Genomic DNA, 23,186 nt, shown 5'->3' with positions numbered 1-23,186 from the left:
GCTTATGCTGGAGGGTACTTCTCAATCCATGCATCACAGGCTGGCAAAAAGCCATAGGCTCACTGGTTTGAGGTTTCAGAGAACATAGGTTGGGACTGGCAGAGCAGCTGCAAAATTAGGGGGTAGTCCCGAAAAGACAGCCACAGAGAAGCCCCTAAATTTGAGGATAACCTCTGACCATATTCTTGTCTGGTCACTGACTCCAGGAGGCTCAAAAACAATAACTTCTGAAAGCTGAAAAAACAGGGCAGAGATTTTAGCTTCTGTCCAGATTGAAGGAGACAGACCTAATAGAACAAAAGTCAATACTCTTCAGAGGAACAGAGAGAGTCCAGAATCTCTACAATTCCTCATTTACTATGTCTACTATGTAATAAAAAATTACTACACATAGAAAAAGCAGGGAATTGTGACCGATAGCCAAGAAAAAAAAGCAGTCTATAGACCTTGACCCCCAAATGAATCACAGATATTGGAATAAAGTGAACAAAGGCAATAAACAGCTATTACAGATATATTCAAGAATGTAAAGGAAAATACTGCCATATGAATAAACAGACAACGAATCTTACAAGGATACTGAAACTATAAAAATGAACCAATGGAAATTATTCTATTTATTGTACTAAGAAGTGCAATAATTGAGAAAAATCCCTACATGGTTTAATAGCATATTGGAGACCATGTTTAGTCACCAAATTTGAAGACAGATCAATAGTAATTATCAAATCGGAAGAACACAGGAAAAGAATTAAAGAAAATAAAGCTTCAATGAACTGTGGAACATAACAAATAATATGTAAGATATTGCAGTTGAGAATAGGAAAGAGATGAGACAGAAAAAGGCATTTAAATAAATAACTAAATTTTGCCAAATTGGGTGAAAAACATAAACTTATAAAATCTAGGAAGCTCAATAAACTCAAGGGAGGATAAATACAAAGAAATATGCCTAGACATGGCCGGGCACAGTGGCTCATGCCTGTAATCCCAGCACTTTGGGAGGCCAAGGCGGGTGGATCACGAGGTCAGCAGTTCGAGACTAGCCTGGCCAACATGGTGAAATCCCGTCTCTACTAAAAAAATATACAAAAATTAGCCAGGCGTGGTGGTGGGCGCCTGTAATCCCAGCTACTTGGGAGGCTGAGGCAGGAGAATCGCTTAAACCCGGGAGGCGGAGGTTGCAGTGAGCCGAGATCGCACCACTGTACTCCAGCCTGGGTGACAGAGCGAGACTTCATCTCAAAAAAAAAAAAAAAAAAAAAAAAAAAGGAAAAAAGAAAAGAAAGAAATATACCTAGGCACATAATAAGCAAATTACTGAAATTCAAAGACAAAGAGAAAAATTCAAAACTGGTCTAAAGAAAAGATACATTACATATAGTGGAACACTGATATAAATGTTGACTGATTTCTCATCAGAAACAATGGAGAGTAGAAAACAAGAGGAGATACTTCAAAGTAATGAAGGGAAAATACTGTCAGCAGAATGTTATCTCCAAGATAATAACCCTTTGAAAGCGAAGGTAACACATTTTCATATAAACCAAAGCTAAGAGAATTCACAACCAGTAGATGTACACAAGCTAAAAGAACTTCAGGCTAAAGAGAAACAATACCACGTGGAAACCGTGACCTACAGGGAGAAATGAACAGTACCAGATATAGTAAAGATGTGGGTAAATTTAAGACATATATACTATTTTTCTGAATTTTAAAAGCCATGCCTGCGCAGACTTTTTTTTAATGTAAGTAGATATATATGACAATAATAGCACAATGAGGAGATAAGTGGACCTATACTTTTGAAAGGTTCTTATTTTTAAGTGAAGTAGTACAATATTAACTTTAAACTGTGATAAGATATGATAATCCTTGGAAAAAAGAATTTAAAAAAATACAGAAAGGTGCAGTTAAAAAGCTAATAAATAAAATGAAGGCTGGGGACGGTGGCTTATACCTGTAATCTCAGAACTTTGGGAGGCTGACATGGGAGGATTGCTTAAGCCCTTAAGTTCAAGACCAGCCTGGGCAACATAGCAAGACCCCCTCTCTAAAAAGTATTTTTTAAAAAATTATCCGGGCATGGTGACATGCGCCTATAGTCCCAGTTACCCAGAGACTAAGGCAGGAGAATTCCTTGAGCCCAGGGATTTGAGGCTGCAGTGAGCTATGATTGGCTACTGCACTATACCCTGGACAACAGACAAGGTCTGTTTTTGAGACAACAGATCTTGTCTCAAAAATAAATAAATAATTAATTAAAAAAGAGAAATTAAAATGAAATTTAAAAAAAAACCCCAACAATTAGCTGGGTCAAATAAAAATGTTAAACAAAAAAAAAAAGGCAAAAATCCAAACATCAATAATTGAGTATACATCATCACTACAGTGGTCTTGTGAAAATGCATAACTTGAACCCAATAATGTGAGAACATGAGATAAAACAAACTTTACGGAAATTATACAAAATAGCTGGTCTGTATTTTTCTAAAATATCAAGGTCAAGAAATACAAATATCAAGGAACTATTCCAAATGAAAGGAGACTAAGGGGACATGAAAACCATGCATCATCTGGGTTTGAACACAGGCAAGGGGAAAAACATTTTTTAATAAGACATTATTAGTACTGATAAAATTTGAATGCGGACCTTGAACTAGACAATAGTGTTATATCAATGTTAAATACCCTCATTTCTGTTAACTAAACCAGGTTGTCTGTGAGAAGGCCTTTATTCTAAGGAAATACATACTGAATTAATTAGAGGAAAAATACCAGCAACTGAGACTTAATGATGAGATACATTATTTGGACTAATCCTTACAATGAAAATAGTAACTAAAACTTACTGGAAACTCTTAAAAATCAGCCAGGTGTGGTGGCTCATGTCTGTAATCCCAGCACTTTTTGGGAGGCTGATGTGGGTGGATCACTTGAGGTCAGGAGATCGAGACCAGCCTGGCCAACATGGTGAAACCCCATCTCTACCAAAAATACAAAAATTAGCTGGGCGTGGTGGCATGCACCTGTAATTCCAGCTACTTGGGAGGCTGAGACACAAGAATTGCTTGAACCCAGGAGGCAGAGGTTGCAGTGGACTGAGATCGTGCCACTGCCCTCCAGCCTGGGTGACAGAGCAAGACTTTGTCTCAAAAACAAAAAACTTAGTACTGGAAGTCCTAGCCAGAGCAATGAGGCAAGAAAAAGACATGAAAGAGATTCAAATAGGAAAAGAAGTCAAACTATCTCTCTTTACTGATGATATGAGTCCATACATAAAAAACCCTAAAGAATCTGACACAAGGCTCCTGGAATTGACAAAATCAGTGTACAACAATCACTAGCATTTTTATAAACCAATAGTGTTCCAGCTGAGAACCAATTCAAGAGCACAATCTCATTTACAATAGAGAGGAATCATTTACAAGGAATAATATGCAGCCATGAAAAAGAATGAAATAATGATCTTTGCAGCAACATGGATGGAGCAGGAGGCCTTTATACTAAGTGACCTAATGCGAGAAGAGAAAACCAAATACAACATGTTCTCATTTATAAGTGGAAGCTAAACATGGAGTATACATGAATGTAAAGATGAGAACAATAGACAGTGGGGATCAATAGCAGGGAGAGAGAGAGATGGGGGAATGGACTGAAGAACCATATGTTGGGTACTATGCTTACTGCCTTGGTGACAGGATCACTGGGACCCCAAGCCTCAGCATCGTGAAATTATCCCATGTAATAAACCAGCATGTGTACCCTTTAATCTATGACAAAGGTAAATTTGTCTTTAAAAAAAAAAAAAAAAAACCAAAAACCAAAAACAAAACAACAACAACAACAACAAAAAGCTGGCTGGATTGAAAAAAGAAATCAAGATTCAACTATATCTTGCCCACAAGAAACTCACTTTACGAAGATACATATAAACTGTAAGTGAAGGGTTGGAAAAATATATTCCAAGTAAACAGAAAGCAAAAAAGACCAGGAGTACCTGTATTTATATCAAACAGACTTTAAGTAAAAACTGTAAAAGGAAATAAAGAACATCCTTATAGATTGTTAAAGAGGTCAATATAGCGAGAGAAATAAAAATAGTAAATATACATGTATTATACACCATAGCACCTATTTATATCAAATAGACTTTAAGTAAAAACTGTAAAAGGAAATAAAGAACATCCTTATAGATTGTTAAAGAGGTCAATATAGCGAGAGAAATAAAAATAGTAAATATACATGTATTATACACCATAGCACCTAAATATATAAAGCAAATATTACTAGATCTAAAAGAAGAGACCGACTGCAATATAGTAATATTAGGGGCCTTCAACAACCCACTCTGGCAGTGAACAGATCATCCAAGAAACATCAGAGGTAAATTACACTTTAGACCAAACAGATCTAACAGACATTTATAGAACATTTCATCCAACTATTGCAGAATACATGTTCTTGTCATCACATATGGAACACTTTTCAAGTCAGACCATATGAGAGGCCACAAAACAAGTCTCAACAAATTCAAAAAAGTCAAAATCATATCAAGTATATTGCCCAACCACACTGGAATAAAACTAGAAATCAATAATAAGAGGAACTTTGGAAGTTGTACAAATACATGAAAATTAAACAATGTGCTTCTGAAAGACCAATAAGTAAAAAGAAAAAAAAATTAGAAGTAAAATTAAAAATTTCTTAAAACAAATGAAAATGGAAACACGACATACATCAAAATCCATGGGATCCAGCAAAAGTAGTGCTAAAAAGGAAATCTGTAGCAATAAATGCTTACATAAAAAAATAGAAAAAAAATAAACAACCTAAAAATGCACCTCAAGGAACTAAAAGAACCAAACAAGCAATGGAAAAAGGACTCAATAAATGATGCTGCGATAACTGAGTACCCATATGCAGAAGACTGAAGCTGGACTCCTTTCCTGTACCACAAACAAAAATCAAGTCAAGATGGATTAAAGACTTAAATGTAAAACTAAAACTATAAAAACCCTGGAAGATAACCCAGGAAACACCATTTTGACATTTTGACAAGCAATTGCAACGAGAACAAAAATTAACAAATGATACCTAATTAAACTAAAGAGCTTCTGCAGAGCAAAAGAAACTATCAACAGAGTAAAGAGACAATCTATGGAAAGGAAGAAAATATTTGCAAACCATGTATTCAACAAAGGTCTAATATCCAGAATCTACAAGGAACTTAAAAAGAAAAATAAATACATAAAAATGAACAAATAAAAATAAAAACTGCTCTCTAATATTAAATTTTAAAAAGCAATTCAGTGGAGGAAAGATAGCCTTTTCAACAAATGGTGGAACAACTTAAGATTCAGAGGCAAAAAAAATGAAATTCAACCTAAGGTTCACACCTATATGAAAATTAATTTGAAATGCTTCAGTCTTAAACAGTAAAATTTAAGAAAAAACACTGGAAAAAATCTTCAGAATCTACGCTTATTCTAGAATAGACAACAGAAACATGATCCATATAAGAAAAAATTGGTAAATTGGATTTCATTGAAATTAAAAACTTCTGCCCTATAAAGCACCCTGTTAACAGGATGAAAAGATAAGCAACAGAATGGGAGACTATATTTACAAATGACATATTTGACAAAGGACTAGTATCTAGACTACGTAAGTAACTTTAAAAACTCAATGTAAACAAATCTAATTGGAACACGAACAAAAGACATGAAGAGATATTTCACCAAAGATACATAGATGACAAATGAGTACATGAAAAGATGATCAACATCATTACCCACTAGGGAAACACAAATTCAACTCACAATGAGATATTACTACATACCTATCAGAATGGCTAAAATAAAAAATAGTGACAACATTGGTGAGGATGTGAAGAAACTGCATTACTCATATATTGGTGGTAAGAATATAAAATGGTACAGCCATTCTGGAAATGAGTGGCAGTTTTTTCAAAAACTAAACACATGACTACCATATAATTGAGTAGTGCCACTCCAGTACATTTATCCCAGAGAAATAAACACTATATTCACACAAAAGCCTGTAGATATTTATAGCAGCTTTAGTCACAATAGCAAAAAAGTAGATATAACAAAGATGTCCTTCAACAGGTGAATGGTTAAACAATACCATGGATACCACATAGCAATAAAAAGGAATGAACTTGATACAGGCTAACAACCTGGATGAGTCTCCAGAGAATTATGTTGAGTGAAAAAAGCCAGTTCCAAAAGGTACAATACTATGTGATTTTATTTATGTAACTGCTGTGGTCTGAATGCTCGTATTCCCTTCCCCACAAATTAATATACTGAAACCTAATTCCCAATGTGATAGTATTGGGAAGTGGGGACTTTGGGAAGTGATTAGGTTATGGGGCAGGACCTTCCTGAATGGAATTAGTGCCCTTAAAAAAGAGGCCCTAGAGAGCTGCCTTGCCCCTTCCACTATGTGGGGACACAGTAAAAAGGTGACATCTATGGGGAAGAGGCCCTCACCAGACATTGAATCTGCTGGCACCTTGAACTTGGACTTCCCAGACTCCCGAATTGTTAGAAATAGAAGTTTGTTGTTTATAAGCCACACAGTTTACAGTGTTTTTGTTCTAGAAGCCTAAACAGGCTAAGATACCATTCTTATAATGACAAAATTACAGGAACAGAGAAAAGATTAGTAGTTGCCGGGAAGTGGGAGGAAGTGAATGTGGCTATAAAAGGGCACCATGAGGAATTCTGGTGGTGATGGAAATGTCCTACCTTGACCTTATCAATGCCAATATCCTGGTTATATTATTTTATCGGATATCTGTGGGGAAAACTGAGTAAAAGGTGAACAGGATGTCTCAGTATTAACTCTTACAATTACATGCAAATCTACTATCTCTTCAAAGATATGCATGTACATATATTTACACAGAAACACATATATATGATCAAAACAGACAACAACTGTATATAAATTATAAAAGTGTAAAGATCTTTGATTGTCAGAAAGAGGACAAGAGACTGACTTCAGACAATAACAAGTATGCGTATTGTAATAGCTAGAGTAACCCTCAAAAAAAAAAAAAAAAAAGAATATAGATTCCAAACTAGGAGAGGAGGATAAATAAAGTGATTTTTAAAAAATACTAAGCAAGGTTGGGCGCAGTGGCTCACGCCTGTAATCTCAGTACTTTAGGAGGCCAAGGCGGGCAGGTAACTTGAGGCCAAGAGTTTGAGACCAGCCTGGACAACATGGTGAAACCCTGTCTCTACTAAAAATACAAAAATTAGCCAGACATGATGGCACACGCCTATAATCCCAGCTACTGGGGAGGCTGAGGCACAAGAATCACTTGCCCTGGGAGGCAGAGGTGGCAGTGAGCTGAGATGGCACCACTGCACTCTAGCCTGGGTGACAGAGTGAGACCTTGTCTCAAAAATAAAATACTAAACAAGACAAAAAATTTTTTAAGAAGGTAAAAAAAATGGTAGAAAAGAATGCAAATCCAGTGGAACCAAAGTAAGATGATAGAAATAAATCCAAATATATCAGTAATTACAGTGAAAGCAAATGGAATGGATTTTAAAAATAATTAAAAGAGGGACATTTTACACAATTTAGAAAGGTAAAAGTAAAAAGATAAAAAGTTATGCCAGGCCAGGTGCGGTGGCTCATGCCTGTAATCCCAGCACTTTGGGAGGCCAAGCTGGGCAGATCACCTGAGGTCAGGAGTTCGAGACCAGCCTGACCAACATGGAGAAACCCCGCCTCTACTAAAAATACAAAAATTAGCCAGGCATAGCGGCGCATGCCTGTAATCCCATCTACTCGGGAGGCTGAGGCAGAAGAATCGCTTGAACCCAGGAGGTGGAGGTTGCGATGAGCCGAGATCGCACCATTGCATTCCAGCCTGGGCAACAAGAGTGAAACTCCGTCTCAAAAAAGTTATGCCATGCAAACGTTTTCTTTCTTTCTTTTTCTTTTTTTTTTTTTTAGTAAATCCTCATGGAAATCATATAAATATTAGCCAAAAGAAAGCAAGTGGGGCTAGATTAATATCAGATAAAGAATATTTAAGGCAAAAGTATTATTATACCTATAAAGAAGTTACTTCTAAATAAATAAATGGTTTAATTCACTAAGAAGATATGACAAGTATGCATCAGTATATAACCTAAGGAAATAGTCCCAAAACGTATAAAGCAAAATTAACAGAACCTAGCCAAGCATAGTGGCGCATACCTGTAGTCCCAGCTAGTTGGGAGACTGAGGCAGGAAGATTGCTTGAGCCTAGGAGCTTGAGTGTAGCCTAGGCAATATAGTGAGACCCTGTCTCTTAAAAAAAAAAAAAAATGAGAACCACAAGTAAAAATACACAAATCCAAATCATATTAAATTTTAACATGCTTCTCTAGTAATTCACTGAATAAGCAGTAAGGATATACAAGATCTGAATATCATTAACTCAGTTGATTACATGGAGATATATAGAAGCCTGTACCCAACAATTGTAAAAACTATCACTATCAAGCAATTCTACTCCTAGGTACATACCCAAGAAAACTGAAAATGTGTGGACACACCAAGCTGTAAAAGAATATGCACTGCGGCCTTATTCATAATAACCAAGAAGTAAAAAGAACTCAAATGTCCACATAATGGACAGAATGTACAATACACACACACACGAAAATTATTCAGACATAAGGAGTCCTGATACATGCTACAACATGGAGAATCTTGAAACCATTAAGTGAAAGAAGCCACACATGGATTATACAATTCTATTTATATGAAATGTCTGGAAAAAGCAAATCCATAGAGACAAAAAGTAGGTTAGTATTTTCCAGAGACTGGAGGAAGAAAAAGTAGGGAGTGACTGCTAATGAGTAGGGAGGTTCTTTCTGAAGTGATGAAATTGTTTTAGAATTTGAGAGTGGTGATGGCTGCATAACTTTATGAACATACTAAAAACCACAGAAGTGCACTTTAAAGGGGGTACAACACTTTAAAAAGTGAATTTTAAGGTATTTGAGTATCTCAATAAAAACAATTTTTAAATAAAAACAATTCCCAAAGGCCTGGAAATTCAGAAACATAATTCTAAATAATTTATGGATCAAAAAATAAATCATATAAAGACCTGAGAACTACAATGTAAAAATATAGAAAAAAGTCATAACAATATTAGAAAAAAAATTTGAGCTGGATAACAAAAATAGTACACATAAAAATTTGTGGCATGAAGAAAAATGGTACTTAGGAAATTTATAAAATGCCTATATGCAACATATGATTGACACAGGACTAGTATCTCAAATGCATTTATAGGATATGCAGAAAATAGAAGAAAGATCTGAAACTATCATAGCAATCAAACCCACAAATCTAGACTTCAGACAATCATAGAGTAAAACAGCTGGATTCTTCAACCAATGAACTGCAAGAGAAAAAAAGGGAATAAAAAGGGAACTTACAGACTAAAAGCAACTTAAGAGACATCAATCAATTATTATGTTTAAACTTTATTTGGATCTGATTCAATACAAAGTATAAAAAATAATTAAAACATTTGAACACTTGATTGGATATCAATGAAGACTAGTGAAAAAATAATGATCTTTTCAATAACCAGTGCTAAACTGGATAGCCATATGAAGGAAAAAAATGAAACCTAATCTCTACCTCACATTCTACACAAAAGCCAATTTCAGATGAATTATAGACCTAAATCAGCCAAAAAACAGGCCAGGCAGGCATGGTGGCTCACACCTGTAATCCCAGCACTCTGGGAGGCCAAGGCAGGATGATCACTTGAGCCCAGGGATTCGAAACCAGCCTCGCCAACACAGTGAAATCTGGTCTCTTCAAAAAAATAAAAAATTTGCTGGGCATGGTGGTGCATGGCTATAGTCCCAGCTCAGAAGGCTGAGGTGGAAGAATCACTTGGGCCAGGGAGGTTGAGGCTGCAGTGAGCTGTGACTGTGCCACTGCACTCCAGCTTTGGAGACACAAGACTCTTAAAAAAAAAAAAAAAAAAAAAGCAAAAGCCATAAAGCTTTGAAGAAGATTACATGATTACATACAAGAAAATCTTCATGATCTTGGAGTAGTGAATGACTCCTTTACTACAAAATATAAAACACTAGACAGAGGAAAGGTCTAAATAGGACATTAAAATTACAAATGTCCATGAAGAATGGAACAATAAGCCACAGAATGGGAGAGTATATATATTCAACACATGTAAATTGACAAAGGACTAGTATGCTGAACATATGAAGAACTGAAATTATTAAGAAAAGGCAATTAGAACAATAAGCAAAAGACTAGAACAGGCATGTCATAAAATGCTCAACCTCATTTAAACTTAGGAACAAGCAAATTAACACCACACATATATCATTACACAGCAACAACTTGTTAAAACAGACTAGACCAGACTGGGCAACATGGTGAGACCCTGTCTCTACAAAAAATACAAAAGTTAGCCAGGTGTGGTGTCATGTGCCTGTAGTCCCAGCTACTTGGGAGGCTGAGGCAGGAGGATTGCTTGTGCCTGGGAGGCTAAGGCTGCAGTGAGTCATGTTTGTACCACTGCTCTCCAGCCTGGGCAGCAAAGTGAGGCCCTGTCTCAAAGGAAAAAAAAACATAACAAAAACAAAAACAACAACTTATACTGACCACACCAACTGTAGGTGAAAATTTGGAATACTAGAAACACATTCTGTTGCTATGAACATTCTTATACTTTAGATCATTCCAAACTGTTTTTCCAGTAACTGTACACTTTTCTCCTATGGAAACACTAATTAGTACAATCACTTTTGAAAATAGTTTGTCATTATTCTATCCTAATACCCAGCTATTCCTCTTCTGGATATATACCTTAAATTCTACGACCTAGCAAAACAAATGAACATGTATAAGAAAGTTCTTAGAAGAATTTTATAATAGCATCAAACTGTACACAATCCAAATATCAATTAGCAGCAGAATAGTTAGTGGGATGTTCATAAATACCATCCTATATAAAAATTAAAATCAATGAATTCAATATGCACAAAAGCATGGCTATAAAGAAAAATCAACACATGAAAAATACAGCAAAATTTATATAAAGTTCATTAATAAAAACCATATTAATTAAAAATACATAAACTAAATGATATTATTTGCATAAACAGCTGAGAACACTCTAAAACACACCAAGGAAAGGATTATCACCAAAGTCTATTTTGTGATTATTTCTGGGGGAAGGAAGTGGGTTGTGATTGGGAGACTGCATATAGGAAGTTCTTAAGGGTCTGTAAATGATCTTTCTACAACTGAGTTGTGGTTAAGTGAATGTTAACTTTACAACTGCACGCTGAACTGTACATATTTTATGTATTTTTAGATAATTATGCTTATCTCAACAACCACACACACTGTACACATTACACACACACACACACACACATACAAGCATAGGTTGATTTTTCCATCAAAATTTGAACTGTTATCTTCAGGTAGTAAATTTTACACATTTTTATTTTTAATAATAGGAGTAAATACCTTCCCACAACAATATAATGAACATTACAGGAAAATTAAGGCAACTTGTATTTACAGAATGCCTTTCTGTGCAAAACAGGACACTATACTCTTCCTGCACATTAAAGCATTAAAGATTAAAATAACTCTAAAAGGTACTTATTATCAGTGTCTTTACTGAGGCAATTGCCAGTGTTCAGATAAACAAATGTCAGAGCTAATCCAAATATGAAACTTCAAATTTTCCCACCATTCTATACAAATTCCCACAGCAAACACAGGAGGTTATTATTTTAGATAAGTCAGGGAAAGACTTTGCAGAGGAAGTGACATTTCTGAGATGGAGAAAACTAGGAGAGGAACAGGTTGGAGAACAGGAATCAAAAGCTGTTTTTGGTCATGAGATGCCTACTAGACATTCAAGTGGAAATGAAAAGTAGGTAAAAGGCTAGAGCTCACAGAAGAGGTTCAAGTCGGTGACAGCTGTTTTTGAAAGATACTAATGACTCATAATTCTCAAGAACAAAACTTCTCCCATATTTGAGAATTTATACTGACTCAATTCTTAGGCATACCCTAAATAGGTTCAAATAAATAAAACAGGTTCGAATTTATTCCTCCTATGGGTATTCTCCAGTAACACAATTTGCCAGTATACATTAATATGTGATAAACTCTAATCATAACATTCTACATGTTCTTGGCTTCAGATTAAAATAACTAATTTTATAATGTTTTACAATTTTAAAAATTGTTATTAGAGGCAGGGTCTCACTCTGTCATCCAAGCCGGAGTGCACTGGTGCAATCATAGCTCACTACAGCCTCAAACTTCCAGGTTCATGCGATCCTCCTCTCTCACCCTCCTAAGTAGCTGGGACTACAGGCAGGAGCCAAGGCCTCAACTTAATATGCCCCAAAGGTAATACAAATTTTATTAGAAAAACAAAGTTTTTGTAAGTCTAATAGGTAAAGGAACAAAGAATCAGATCTATTTTTCTTATAGCTTCCTTACTCTTCCCTTCCCTCTTTTATTGTTTATCACCTAAAAGCTTGGTCACCAGTAAGTTCAAAAGGTTAAAATATGGCTATGAAAGTAGAAAATATAGAAAAATATTTAAGATGTTCAACAGTAATTTTTAGAGTAAAGTTAGTTAAGCACTGGAGTTTATGCAATACTGTAAAATACAAGTATTTTACTAACTACATTGGAAAAAAACACCTACTTGCAATTTTAATTAATCATTTATAATTCAAAAACAGGTTTATATAACTGGCCAGGCCCTTTTGAAAATATAAGTACAAATCTTGGCGATATGTTTTGAAGCTGGCTTCGCTTCACAGACTGATAAATCTACTGTCCAAAAGTCACAAGAATTATGTCTTTATTGGTTCATCTTATAATTAAATCAACATAGAAGAAATATGTACTTTTTGGATTAAGCAAAATGTTTTGATAAAAATGAGATACGTGTGTATAAAAGCTGGAAAACTCATGTCCCCTGAAACTTGGTTTCCACCAGATGAGTTTCAAATTCAGATACTAAACACACATGAAGAAATAATCAAATGAATTCTATTCATCCTTTCCCCAAAGTTTTGCTTACAATTAAGATATAGCTATTATTTGTATGCAGAACAAACAAAATAAATTGGAAGATGTTTGGATAAACAGGGAAGTGACCACTTCAGGAACTACTGTTTGCAGTTTGCAGAACAGGATAATCTTCTCTAGGAAGAATAATGTCAACATAGCAGCACTATATTCACCAGGATTCCCCAGAGCCAATGGTCCGATCATGTGGCAGGAAGCCAAACCTTCTGGCTGCTCACAATATCAATCAGCTTCCCTTTAATCTTCAGGAAGTGTCTCTTGAACTCCAATCCATCACCCTGTATTAGAAATAGTATCAAAAAATAATGTCAAAACAAAAACAAAAACAAAATTCTGCCCTAAAAGCAATCTCTTTTTAGTGGTAACAAGAGACAAACATCCTTAGATATGTCTAGCTACAATTTTCTTTTAGGTCTGTTTATGAAGACCAAATATCCTGGCAGAGAAAATTGTTACATAAATAATTCTGATGTGGTTTCATGCCCATCACTGTTCCTACTGCACTGAGCTCAGAAAGCAGATAAACATGGCATCCTATCTGTTTCAGGTGTTGGTATATCTGGACCTAAGTCATTACATTCCATAGGCAGTGAGGGTTTGGAAACTAACAATAAGCTATACAACTAAACTGAAGTCTTGTTGTTATAACACTATTGACCAAAATCAATAGATTTAGTTATGAGAAGAATTTCATTATACTACGATCTTAATTTAATTCTGTAGCAAGCATCTGAAAAACAGTATTGCAGCAAATCTCTAACACAAAGAGTACTGCAGCAAATGCTCCAACACAGCAGCTACCCCTCCAGCCCTCTTTAGAGCCACATACGATCTCTCAGAAAATAGAGAAAAATGTTATTTTGGTTTTATGTATCAAGGGCTGTAATACTATCATCTTAGAATCAATGATTTCCAAAGAAATCATCAGAAATATGAACAAAAAATCTATGCATAAAATAGCAATCACAGAATTATTATAACACGTAAAGGTTCATTAAATTATAATGAAATATTTGTAACAAATCATAATTTTTATTAAAATACATAAATTAAGAAAAATATTAAAATGCTTCAAAATATTAATGTGATCACTGAAAATTTAGAATTATTTTTATTTTCTCATTTTTTGCTTATCTACATTTTTCACAAAAACAGAAACTTTTTTTTTTTTTTTTTTGAGACAGAGTCTCTCATATTGTCACCCAGGCTGGAGTGCAGTGGCGCCATCTGGGCTCACTGCAAACTCCGCCTCCCAGGTTCAAATGATTCTCCTGCCTCAGCCTCCCAAGTAGCTGGGATTACAGGCGTCCGCCACCACGCCTGGCTAATTTTTTGTATTTTTAGTAAAGATGGGGTTTCAATACATTGGCCAGGCTGGTCTCAAACTCTTGACCTCGAGATCCACTCGTCTTGGACTCCCAAAGTGCTGGGATTACAGGCATGAGCCACCACGCCTGGCAAAAACTTTTATAATAAGGAAAATGTCATTTGAAAAAAACAATGTTCGGGAAAAATAGATAACAAAAACACATGCTCATAATATTAAATGAAAAAAGCAAGTAACCTATTTACAAATGCCACATATATACAAACATAATGCCATTAAAAAAATTCATATAGAAATATTTCCATAGAAAGAATACAATAAAACATAAAAATACCTTAGAAAGCCTGAAGTCAACCAATATTTTATCATCCATTTCTAACAAATTCACTTTGAAAATGAGTTTATTGTTTCTCCTATCAGTTGTTGATACAGTAACCTAAGGCAACAAAAATAAGGTTAAGCCACATAGGTGAGTAGATAATAAACTAGTAAACCCACTATGAAGAACAGAATGGAAGTTTCTCAAAAAACTACAAATAAAACTACCTATATGTTCCAGCAATCCCACTACTGAGATGTTATCCAAAGGAAAGGAAATTATATGGAAGAGACATTTGCATCCCTACAGCATTATTCACAATAGCCAAGATATGGAATCAACCTAGGTATCCAACAACAGATGAGAGTAGGCCAGGCACTGTGGCTCAAGCCTGTAATCCAGCACTTTGGGAGGCCAAAGCAGAAGGATCGCTTGAGACCAGCCTGGGCAACATATCGACACCTCATCTCTACTAAAATTCCCAAAAAATTAGCGGGCATGGTGGTGCATGCCTACAGGCCCCGCTACTCAGGGGGCTAAGGCAGAAGGGTCACTTGAGCCCAGGAGGTTGAAGCTGCAGTGAGCTATGATTCTGTCACTGCACTCTAGCATGGGCGACAGAGTGAGACCCTGTCTCAAAAAAAACAAAACAAAAATCCAAGCAAACAGATGAGGATAATATGACATATATACACAACGAAATACTACTCAGCCATATAAAGGAATGAAATCCTGTCATTTGCAGCAACATGGGTGGAACTGGAGGACATTATGTAAAGTGAAATAAGCCAGGAACAGAAAATTAAACATCGCATGTTCTCACTCATATGAAGAAACAAAAAAACAGTTAATTTCATAGAAGTAGAAGGTAGAACAGAGGATACTAGAGTCTAGCAAGGGGAGAGGGAAGGGAAAGAGAGAAATTTGTGAAAGAATACAAAATTACAGCTAGATAGGAGTAAGTTCTAGACCACTGTAGGATGACTATACTTAACAATAATAGAGTTTCAAATAGCTAGAAGGATACTGAACATTCCTATCACAAAGAAACGACCAATGTTTGAGATTATGAATATGCTAATTATCCTGATCTGATCACTATACATTATATGACTCAAAACATCACTACATACCCCATGAATACATTACAATTATTCTATCAATTAAAAAAAATTAAAAAAATTTGCTGGCTACCTCCGTAACAGGAGTAATATTAAGTATGCTGATAATCTCACTCATTCCAGAGTCTCTCTTCTCCCAATGGGTATGTGTATCCCCAACCCAATCTATCAACAGGGGTGCAGCTCCTAGGGATTGAGTGTATATGAACTCATAGCAACAAAACTTACTGTGTTTTACCAAAATACCACTGAAAGAAGAAACAATCAAAGATGAAAACATAATGGGAGGAAAAACAAGATTATTAAAACATAAGAAAGAAAAAGGCCTCGGCCGGGCGTGGTGGCTCACGCCTGTAATCCCAGCACTTTGGGAGGCTGAGGCGGGTGGATCACCTGAGGCCAGGGATTCGAGACCAGCCTGGGTAACCTGGTGAAACCCTGTCTCCATTAAAAATACAAAAAACTTAGCTGGGCGTGGTGGCGGGCACCTGTAATCCCAGCTACTCGGGAGGCTGAGGCAGGAGAATCTCTTGAACCCAGAAGGCAGAGGTTGCAGTGAGCCGGGATTGCGCCATTGCACTCCAGCCTGGGCGACATAGCGAGACTCTGTCTCAAAAAAAAAAAAAAAAAAAAGAAAAAGAAAAAGGCCTGACTTCCTGACTTGTGGCTGAAAAGCTAGAGTGGCAATTAGAAGATGGCAAAGGTCTTGAGAGGCCTTCAACTTCCACTTTCTGTCTTTTAGAACGTTCCTATGGCATGTAAAGACGCTCAGCCTAGCTGAATGATGCGGAAAGAAAGTCTCAGCTAACAGACAGTGCCAAGACTCCAAACATGGGAGTAAGGATGTTTTAGACCACCAGCCACAGTAAAGACATCCAATGACTACAGCTGGATGAGTTGAGCCCGAGCAAGATCAGCAGATTTGCCCGAAAAACACAGCTCAAATTACAAAAGTATTTGTAATAATTCTTACTTCAAGAAACTATGAAAACACACAACTCTACCACGACTGTGCAGCACTGAAATAACCCACTATGTTCTGGGAAAATTAATACAAGATATTCAACTCAACACATCTGAATTAAGCTCTTAAACTTCAAAGACAAAGAAAATACTTCAAGAACTGAGAGAGAGTGAATCAAGGAGTGATGTCAGTGAAAATGGCAGAGAAAAGAACTCCAGATGTCCATTACTCCACAAAAGCAATTTTAAAAACCTGCCAAAACCTGTCAGAATCAACTTTTTCAGAACATTGTAAACTAACTAAAAGCTCGCAGCAACTTATTCAAAATAAGTGAAACGCAGTAAGAACAGTGAGCTTTCTGGCATTGTAACTTACCCTGTTCCCATCCCCTGCTCCTCACTCAGTAGCAGCCTTGAAAATAACAGTCCGTATTTAAGGTATAGGTCCAGATGGGAGCAGAATAAACCTCATTTACAATCTTAAGCCCATCTGACCCTCTAAAATGACCTGATCAAAAGGCTTGTCCTGGCCAGGCACAGTGGCTCATGCCTGTAATCCCAACACTTGGGGAGGCCGAGGTGGGTGGATCACCTGAGGTCAGGAGTTCAAGACCAGCCTGATGAACATGGTGAAACCCTGTCTCTACTAAAAATACAAAAATTAGTGGGGCGTGGTGACAGATGCCTGTAATCCCAGCTACTTGGGAGGCTGAGGCAGGAGAATCGCTCGAACCCAGGAGGCAGAAGTTGCAGTGGGCTGAGATCGCACCATTGCACTCCAGACTGGGGAACAGTGCGAGACTCCATCTCAAAAAAAAAGAGGCTTGTCTTTATTTCACCTTTGTAACTCTAACTCACCTTGTGCTAAAGCTGCTCCTGAGTAGCGTTTGTTGAAAACACTTACAGGTAAATGCTTTAGTCTCTGTTGCCCAAAGCAATGAAAGCAACTGGTGCAAACAGACTACCCAAGAAGTTTGGAAGAAGAGGTTAGGGAGTGAGATGTTTCTGGGGAATAGGACTCCAAAAGGTCCAAAATATATCTGGGAATCTACAAAGACACACCCATGACCAGGGCAGTACATATGCTTAGGAAAGAGCTGAGAAGGCCCCTAAGCTCTACATGTGCCCTAACTTTGTATTTTGCACAAGCAGACAGTGAAGGCTGAAGCAACGTTGTAAACTTCTTGGTTGAGTATTGAAGGTGTGCCCCAACACAAATACAGAACCACTCTGCAGATTTTTTGTTTTTGGTACACAGAATTTAAGGAAATATCTGTCCAATCATTAGCTGACCACTAAAACTAATGAGACAGAAACTGTACAACCATGCATGACAAACAATACCAACTTTAAAAAATTATATCAGAAAAATCACTAGGGCCGGGCACAGTGGCTCACACCTGTAATCCCAGCACTTTGGAGGCTGAGGCGGATGGATCACCTGAGGTCGGGAGTTCGAGACCAGCCTGGCCAACATGATGAAACCCCATCTCTAATAAAAATACAAAAAGTTAGCAGGGCATGGTGGCAAGTGCCTGTAATCCCAGCTACTTGGAAGGCTGAGGCAGGAGACTCACTTGAACCCAGGAGGTGGAGGTTGCAGTGAGCCAAGATCACGCCACTGCACTCCAGCCTGGGCAACAAGAGCGAAGCTCCATCTCAAAAAAAAAAAAAAAAAAAAAAAAAAAAAGCACTAAAAAAACAAACAACTACATCAAGCAGTAACAAACACTGGCAAGAGGGGAAAATCTGACTTCTAGAGTTGCCACATATTGCCACAATATGTCCAGTTTTCAACAAAAAATTACAAAGCATATAAGGAAACAAAGTATGGCTCATATAAAGGAAAAACAGCAACCAAAACTGTCCCTGAGAAACATAAAGAAAGAAGAAAAGTATACCAACAATAAACATAATGAGTCCAAGAGGGAGAGGAGAGTTAGATACAAAAAAAATCTTAAGAAATAATGGCCAAAAACTTCCCAAGTGTGATTAAAAACATTAATTTACATATCCAAGAAGCTCAATGAACTCCAAATAGAATGAACAAAGAAATCCACACCAAGATACATCATAGTCAAACTGTGGTCAACAGAGAAACATAAAAGCAGCAAGGCAGCAAGAGAGCAGCAGCGTCTCACATAAAAGAGATCCTCAGTAAGATTAACAGCCACCCAGGCTGGAGAGCAGTCATGCAATCAGATCACGGCTTACTGCAGCCTTGATCTCCCATGGCTCAGGCTATCCTCCCACCTAAAGCCTCCCCAGTAGCTGGCATTACAGGTGCACACCACAATGCCTAACTAATTTTTAAAATATTTTTAGTAGAGAAGGAGTTTCACCATGTTGGCCAGGCTGGTCTCAAACTCCTGGCCTCAAGTGATCTGCCTGCCTCAGCCTCCTAAAGTGCTGGGATTACAGGTGTGAGCCATAACACCCGGCTAAGGCACTTTAGATTCAAAGACACAAATATGTTAAAAGAAAAAGGAAAAAAAAAAAAGACCATGGAAACAATAACCAAAAGAGAGCTGATGGCTGGGTACGGTGGTATATGCCTGCAGTCCCACCTACTTGGGAGGCCAAGGCAGGAGGGTCACTTGAGCGCAGAAGTTTGAGGCTGCATTGCACTATGATCGTGCCTGTAAGTAGCCACTACACTCTAGCCTAGGCAACATAGTGAGACTCCATCTAAAAAAAGGAAAATACACAAGATAGCTGGTGAGCTGATGTGGATATACTAACATTAGACAAAATAAACAGATTGATGAAAACTGTCAATTTAGCTGGGCATGGTGGTGCATATCTGTAGTACCCACTACTCAGGAGGATCACTTGAGCCCAGAAGGTCAAGGCCAGCCTGGTCAACACAGAGAGACTGCATCTCTACAAAAACATTTTTAAAAAGTTAGCTGGGTATGGTAGTGTACACCTGTAGTCCCAGCTACTTAGGAGGCTGAGATGAGAGGATCACTTGGGCACAGGAGCTCAAGGTATTAATACACTATATTAATAAAGGGAAAAAAAATCCACATGATTATCTCAATAGACAGAGAAAACATTTGACAAAATACAATATTCTTCCATCATAAAAACAAAAACCCCACAGCTAACATCATACTTAATGCTGAAAGACTCGAAACTTTCCCCTGAGATCAAGACAAAGACTGTATTTCTGTTCAACATAATGTTGGAAGTTCTAGCCAAGACAACTAAACAAAAAGAATTAAAAGGCATCTGGGTTTAAAAAAAAAAAAAGTAAAACAATTTCTTGTATCTCTATTGATAAACAATGTAATTTTTTTTTTTTTTTTTTTTTTGAGACGGAGTCTCGATCCGTGTCGCCCAGGCTGTAGTGCAGTGGCGCAATCTCAGCTCACTGCAACCTCTGCTTCCCAGGTTCAAGCGATTCTCTGGCCTCAGCCTCCCGAGTAGCTGGGATTACTGGCACCTGCCACGACGCCCAGCTAATTTTTTGTATTTTTAGTAGAGATGGGGCTTCACCATGCTGGCCAGGCTGATCTCAAACTCCTGACCTCAGGTGATCCACCCACCTCAGGCTCCCAAAGTGCTGGGATTACAGGCATGAGCCACCACGCCCTGCCAAATAATGTAATCTTAATATATTAAAAAACCTAAAGAATTTGTCAAAAAAACTACTGGAGTTAATGAATTCAGCAAATTTTCAGGATACAAGATCAATATACAAAATTCATTTGCATATATACTAGCAATGAACAATTTGAAAATAAAATTGAAAAAAATTCCATTTACATCAGCATCAGGATAAAAAAAAAAGAATACACAGGATTACATTTAACCTAGGAAGTGCAAGACTTGAACACTGAAAACTACAAAATATTCTTGAAAGAAATTAAAGACCCTAAAAAAATGGAAAAAAAAAAAGGCCCCATGTTATTGGATTGGAAGAGTTACTATTAGAGGTTTAGCATCCTTAATCTAAAATCTGAAATCCAAAATGTTCCAAACTCCAAAACTTTTCAGGTGCTGACATGATGCGACAAATTGAAAATTTCATACCCAATAAGTTTGCTTTCTGATAGTTCAATGTACAAACTTTGTTTTATGCACAAAATTATTTAAAACATTGTATAAAATTACCTTCAGGCTATCTGTATAAGGTATCTATGAAGCATAAATAAAATTATTCATGTTTCAACTTCAGTCCCACCTGTAAGTTATCTCAATATGCATATGCAAATATTCCAAAATCCAAACAAATGTAAAATCCACAAAACTTTTGGTCCCAAGCACCTTGAATAAGGAATACTCAATATGTACTAAAATGGAAATACTCCCCAAGTTAATCTACAGATTCAATGTAATCTCTTAAAATTCCAAATTTTTTTCTTGCAGAAATAAGATAATCCTAAAAGAAAAACAAGGGGCCACAAATAACCAAAATACCTCGAAAAAAAGAACAAACTTGGACAACTCATACTTTCTAATGTCAAAATTCACTATAAAGCTACAGTAATCAAAATAGTGTGGTAGTGGCATAGCATAGACATACAGATCCATAAAATAAAGAACTGAGTCCATGGGGGAAGAAAAAGAAAAGAAAAAAAAAAAAGAACTGAGAGTCCAGAAATAAACCCATACATCTATGACCTATTTATTTTCAACAAAGGTGCCAAGACCATCTAATAGGAAAAGATATATTCAACAAATGGTGCTGGAAAAACTGAATATTCACATACAAACATTTGAATTTGCACCCTACCTCATACTATACACAAATATTAACTCAAAATGGACAAAGACCTAAATGTAAGAGCTAAACTTTAAGACTGTAGTCCCAGCTACTTAGGAGGCTGGGACTCCTAAAAGAAAGCATAAAGTATAAACCTTTACAATCTTATATCAGGCAACAGTTTCTTAAATTTGACACTAAAAGCATAGGCAACAAAGGAGAAATTATAGATCCACTGGAATTCATCAAAATCTAAAACTTGTGTACATCAAACAACACTAACAAGAAAACGAAAGAATGGGGGAATTTTCTCCCACAGAATGGGATAAAATATTTGCAAATCAGGTATCTGACAAGGTTCTAGTGTCCAGAATGTACAAAGAACTCTAACAACTCAACAATAAAAACAATCCAGGTAAAGTATGGACAAAAGATCCAGATACTGTTATAAAGAAATGGCCAATAAGCATATAAGAATATGCTCAAGGTCATTAGTCTTTAGGGAAATGAAAATCAAAAGCAAAATGAGATAACACTTCATACACACTAGGATGGCTATAGTAAAAAGGGGAGGCAGTAAGTGTTGGCAAGGATGTAGAGAAATTGGAACCCTCTTACATTACTGATGGGAATGTAAAATGGTACAGGTGCTTTGGAAAAATCATTTCACAGTTTCTCAAAAAAGTTAAATGAAGAGTTACCATATGCTCCAACAATTCTACTCCTCCATATGTATCTAAGAAATTGAAAACATATGGTCACACAAAAACTGGTACAAGATTGTTCATAGCAGTATTATTCATAATGACCAAAAAGTAGAAACAACCCAAATGTCCATCAATGGATGAATGGATAAACAAAATGTAATACATACACACTATGGAATATTATTCAGTCATAAAAAGGAATAAAGTACTGATAAATGCTATGAACCTTGAAAACATTATGCTAAATGAAAGCAGACAGACCCAAAGGACTACGTTATATGATTCCATTTATATAAAATGTCCAAAAAGGCAATCCCTAAAGACAGAAAGTAGATTCGAGGTTGCTGGGAATGGAGGAAGAAAGGAATAAAGAGTGACTCTAGGTGGTAGAGAGGTTTTTTGTTTTGTTTTGTTTTGTTCCCTGTGGTGATGCAACGTTCTGGAATTAGGGACGATGGTTGCACAACCTTGTGAATATACTAAAAAGCACTGCATTTTACATTTTAAAATGGTTAAAGTGATGATCCTTATGTTATGCAAATTCTATCTCTGAGTCTACCTGAAAAAAGTGAATCACCCATGTGAGTGAGAAGATTATCGGGCTGACCTCAGATTTCTACAGAATAACAGTTACCCCAACTTTTAATGTTGAAAACTCAAATCTACAGAAAAACTGAAAGAAGAGTACAATAAATAACCATATACTCTTCATTGGCCTTATCTACCAGATATGTGTGCGTTTATTTGCCTTTATGTAGTTGTTTGCCCTCTATTTTTTTAAATTTTAAGCTGAATGAAGATATCACTTCAACTTTGCTTCAACACATTTCTCCTTTGAACAAGGGCATTCTCCTACAAACCACAGTATTATCACACCCAAGAA

General features: G+C 36.6%; 1 protein-coding gene across 4 annotated transcripts in view; it reads right to left on the bottom strand.

The window, feature by feature from the left end:
- CHEK1 (checkpoint kinase 1) overlaps nt 1–23,186 on the bottom strand; it is a 49,208-nt gene that overhangs the window by 5,580 nt on the left and 20,442 nt on the right. For 2 of the 4 annotated variants that reach the window (XM_054525363.1, XM_054525365.2), the window contains 2 exons: nt 14,817–14,918; nt 13,311–13,433 (listed from right to left, as the gene is read on the bottom strand). In XM_054525363.1, the coding sequence (XP_054381338.1) occupies nt 13,338–13,433; nt 14,817–14,918 (198 nt within the window). In that variant the 3' untranslated portion in view covers nt 13,311–13,337. Of the gene's footprint in view, nt 1–11,520; nt 13,434–14,816; nt 14,919–23,186 lie in introns of those variants that run through there. The other 2 variants (XM_024255376.3, XM_024255377.3) reach the window with 1 other exon arrangement.

The sequence above is a fragment of the Pongo abelii genome, chromosome 9 (genome assembly GCF_028885655.2).
Source record: "Pongo abelii isolate AG06213 chromosome 9, NHGRI_mPonAbe1-v2.0_pri, whole genome shotgun sequence".
Taxonomy (NCBI): domain Eukaryota; kingdom Metazoa; phylum Chordata; class Mammalia; order Primates; family Hominidae; genus Pongo; species Pongo abelii.
The sequence above is the reverse complement of the archived record's forward strand: the minus strand, read 5'-3'. Positions and strand labels throughout refer to the sequence as shown.